This window comes from Alligator sinensis, unplaced genomic scaffold (assembly GCF_000455745.1).
Source record: "Alligator sinensis unplaced genomic scaffold, ASM45574v1 scaffold1745_1, whole genome shotgun sequence".
Taxonomy (NCBI): domain Eukaryota; kingdom Metazoa; phylum Chordata; order Crocodylia; family Alligatoridae; genus Alligator; species Alligator sinensis.
This window is the reverse complement of record NW_005843183.1, coordinates 58716-62835: the sequence shown is the minus strand read 5'-3', so window position 1 is coordinate 62835 and position 4120 is coordinate 58716. Positions and strand designations below refer to the sequence as shown.

At 61.3% G+C, this 4120-nt stretch overlaps 1 protein-coding gene across 1 annotated transcript in view; it reads right to left on the bottom strand.

Moving 5' to 3' along the window:
* Window positions 1-6: 6 nt before the first annotated feature.
* KCNAB3 (potassium voltage-gated channel subfamily A regulatory beta subunit 3) overlaps window positions 7-4120 on the bottom strand; it is a 6145-nt gene continuing 2031 nt past the window's right edge. The window contains exons 5-14 of the mRNA XM_025194333.1: window positions 3813-3857; window positions 3599-3642; window positions 3298-3384; window positions 3148-3183; window positions 2351-2436; window positions 2154-2274; window positions 1393-1487; window positions 1191-1311; window positions 473-561; window positions 7-267 (exon numbers count right to left, since the gene is read on the bottom strand). Coding sequence (XP_025050118.1) covers window positions 178-267; window positions 473-561; window positions 1191-1311; window positions 1393-1487; window positions 2154-2274; window positions 2351-2436; window positions 3148-3183; window positions 3298-3384; window positions 3599-3642; window positions 3813-3857 — 814 coding nt within the window. The 3' untranslated portion in view covers window positions 7-177. The remainder of the gene's footprint in view (window positions 268-472; window positions 562-1190; window positions 1312-1392; window positions 1488-2153; window positions 2275-2350; window positions 2437-3147; window positions 3184-3297; window positions 3385-3598; window positions 3643-3812; window positions 3858-4120) is intronic.

Below are 4120 nucleotides of genomic sequence, written 5' to 3'. Positions count from 1 at the left end.
GGGGGCAATTCCGTGGCACATGCCCACCGTGCAAGCAGCTCCCATTGGGGAACCGGGCTGCTTGCCCGGTTCCAGAACAGTACAGGTGGGGGATGGAGGCTCATGCACGAAGCGACAGCCAATCCAGGGGCCAGGGGGGCAGGGACACTGGCGGGGCCAGCCCCGAGCGCCGTGTCCTTACGCCCGGGACTCCTTTTTGGTGGTTGGCTTGTTGCCCAGCAACGCCTCCATCTCCTGCAACACTGGCGCTGTGAGCTGGGCCAACACCTGCGGGGCACGCAGGCATCTGGGTCACTAGGCCTCACTGGCTCCTCGGAGCCAGGAGGGACCCAGGTGTCCAGGCCTCCCTGAACAGGGAAGGATCCCAGGAGTGCAGCTCCCTTGCTCCACCCAGGGATGCCTACTTTAGAGCCACCAGGCCCCCTCCCCTGCTGGCAGTGGGGAAAGGACCCAGGCAGCCAGGCAGGCTCACCTGGACAGCGCCCAGGTTCTCTAGGAGCTGCTCCACACTGGACACGCCCAGGAGCACAGAGCTGATGCCCTCGCTGCGCAGGCACCAGGCTGGGTGGGCACGGGTACAGGTACAGGCACGGGTAGGCTCAGGGTGGTGCTGAGCTGGCCTCCCCTATCCCAGCAGCCCCTGTTCCCCTGCTTGGAGACCTCCCCTATCCCAGAAACCCATTCACCCTCCCTGTTACTTGCTAGACCTCCCCTATCCCAGCCTTCTGTTAACCCTTCCCCTGCTCATTTACCCCCTACCAGACCTCCCCTTTCCCAACATCCCCTGCTAGGCCTCCCCCTATCTGTTACCCACTACAAAAACCTACCCTGTCCCAGCACCCCATTGGACCTCCTCTATCCCAGAATCTCCTGTTGACCCTCCTCCTACCCATTACTCCATCCCAGCAACCCCGGTGAATCTCCTTCATCCCAGCAGCCCCTGTTAACGCTCCCCCTACCCATTACCCCACACCAGACCTCCCCTATCCCAGTACCTGGTTAACCCTCTGCCCACCAATTACTCCCTACCAGACCTCCGCTATCCCAGCATCCCTCTAACTCTTCTCCTTCCCCTTACCCACTACCAGACCTCCTCCCCCCACCTCCCAGCATCTCCTGTTTGTGCCCCCCTACCCATTACCCCCAGCCAGACCTCCCCTATCCCAGCATCCCATTAGCCCCGCCCTCACCAATGGCCAGCTGGGCTACAGTGCAGCCCAGGCGTGTGGCGAGTGGCTGCAGCTCCTTGACCTTGGCCTGCTGGTGCTGCCCATCCTTGCTCTGCACCTTCTCCTTCAGCCACTGGTAGCCCTGGGGGGGAGGGGGCACCAGTCTGAGGGGAGCCACATGAAGGGGGCCACACAGGGGTCTCCAGCACTGCCCCCCCCTTACCTTGATGGAGGCACGGCAGTTCTCAGGCACCCGCTCCTCGTACTTGCCGGTGATAAGCCCGCAGGCCAGGGGCGACCAGGTCACAGCCCCCACCCCTGTGAAGGATGGGGGGGGGGAAGGGGGCTTAGCCCCCCACCATAACCCTCCCTTCAAGCTCTGTGCTCACAACAGTCACAGCATTTACTCTGAAAACTATTGGTGACAGGTAGAGCAACACTTTCAGGTGTTCACTCTGAAACCTACTGATGGCAGACACAGGGGGCGGGGCTAGCTGTAATTGGGGTGTTGACCCTGGAATCTACCCATGACAGACAGAGGCTGGGGCTAGCTACACAGACAGTAAGGCTGGCCCCAAACACAATGTTCGCTCTGAAACCTACAGGTGACCAACACGGAGGGCAGGGGTAGCCACACAGAGGGCAGGACTAGCCACTAATGTGTTTATGGCCAACATAGAGCTGGGGGTAGCCGCACAGAGGGCAGAGCTAGCCTCAAACTTGGTGTTTACTCTGAAACCTACTGATGCCCAAAATCGCAGCTGGGGCCAGCTGTGGATAACGGGGCCAGTCATGACTGCAGTGCTGACTCTGAAACATACTGATGGGCAGCACAGAGAGCAGAGCTAGCCACAAATGTGACATTTACTCTGAAACCTACTGACGGCCAAACCAGAGCCACTTTGCCCCCCCACCCCCACTGTGTTCCTACCTGCTTCCTCCCCACCCCCGGGGGCTCCCAGGCACCTCCCAGCCCTGGCTCACCGATGTGGTGGTAGAGAGCGGGCAGCTGGCTCTCCACCTTGTGGCGCTGGAAGAGGTGGTACTCAGCCTGTTCACACACTGGCGCCACTAGGTTGAACTGCCGCGCCACCGAGTAGGCCTCCTGTGATGGGGGAGGGGTGAGTGTATGTGTGTGGGGGAGCCTCCCGGCCATCCCAGGTGCCCGCATTGCTGCTCACCATGATCTCCACAGCACTCCAGCGCGATGTGCCCCAATACAAGGCCATGCCCTGATCGATGACGTATGTCATGGCCCGGACAATCTCTGTGGGGGGTGGGAAACAGAGTCAAGGGGCTGGGTTGAGCTGGCGCTGAATGTGGTGGTTACTCTGAATCCTACTGATGACCGATGCAGCTGGCACAATTTAGCCCTCAGATTCCTGATAATCTCTTCACCGTGGAGGTGTTAATGACCCTTTCTCTCTCTCCCCAATCCCGTGCTCCAAACAATTTTGTCGCTGCTCTCTCCCAATTGGCAGCTGAGGTCGTACTTGCTCCAGCATAGAAATACTCCACCATGGAAGCGCCATTGAGATCCTCCGGAAGGCAAGAGCTTGTGATTGTCTGTTTCCACCAAGTAACGGGGCCCCAGCACTTGAGCCAAACTTGCCCCTGATGTGCCGTGTGGCAGCATGGGGGCTTGGACCCTCCCACCTCGCTTTGGTCGTTGACTCTGAAGCCTACCGATGGCAGGCTCCACCCCCAAGAGGCTCGGAAGGGGTGAAACATCCCCCCCCTACCCAATCATAGCGTTGGGTGTGGACCCTCCTGCCCCTTTGCGGGGGCAGAGTTGCCCCCCTGTAATATTCCCACCCAGTGTTCACTCTGAAACCTACTGATGACAAGGTTGGATCACCATTTGTATCTGGGGGGGTGAAGGGGCTACGGGGGTCTCAAGGGAGGGTCTAGGGGCTCTAGGGTGCAGGGGTCATGGGGGGGTTGGGGGTTACTCTGCTAGGGGCGGGGTCTCCGGTACCTTCCAGCAGCAGGAGGCGGAAGCTCGGGTCAGAGGCTGCAGGCGGGGGGAAAGCACAAAGAGGTAAGGGGAGACCCCTCGGGTTGGACCCCTGGTGATGGGGCAGGGCACCTGAGAGGGTGGAGCCTGCGGTAGGGGGCAGGGCCTCACCTTCCATGGGGCTGGCAGCGTCCATGCGGTTGGCAAAGACAACATCCACATAGTCCATCTGCAGGCGCTGCAGCGACCCCCGCAGGCCTGGGGGCGGGACCAGGTGATATGGGGCGGGGCCTCGGTGCAGCTAGCTCTGCCCCCTGCCCTGCTCCACCCATCTAGGCCCACCAACCACCACATCCCTGGTCCACCCATCTAGCCTCACTCCACCCAACTAGCTCCACCCAGATGACCACTCCCCACCCAACTAGCCCTGCCTCTCACTCAGCAAGCCCTGACCCACCCCTGTGCCCCTTACCCTCAATGATGTGCTTCCGGGACAGGCCCCGCTCTGTCTCTGCTCTGTCAGGGTGGGTGGGGAAAGGCACAGCTGAGACCCAGTGGCAGACCAGGACCCGCAGAGCCCCATCAGAGGGACACCACCCCCCAGGATGCCCTGCCCTGACCCAGGGACACCCAGCCCTACCCAGGGAGGCCCCGCCCACTTCCCAGAGCCCTGCCCCTGGACTCACTGCCCGCCCCAGTAGATCTTGGTGGTGACCACGTAGCTGGAGCGTCTGTGGGGGGGAGGAGCAAGATGAAGAAGGGCACCCAGGACTCCCCTCACGCCCATGCCCCTCACTCCTGGCCCAAAGCCCCCTGCTCCCCCAGGCCCTGTTGGTGCCCCTCACTCATGACCTAGAGCCCTGTGTGCTCCCAGCCAGTGATGGACCCCCATATCCTAACTGGAAATGGGGGGGGAAGGGGGGTCTACAAATGGTGGGTTTTGACATCTGGGCTCTCTCTCTCTCGAATTCTCTCCCTAACAGCCCCCTGCTGG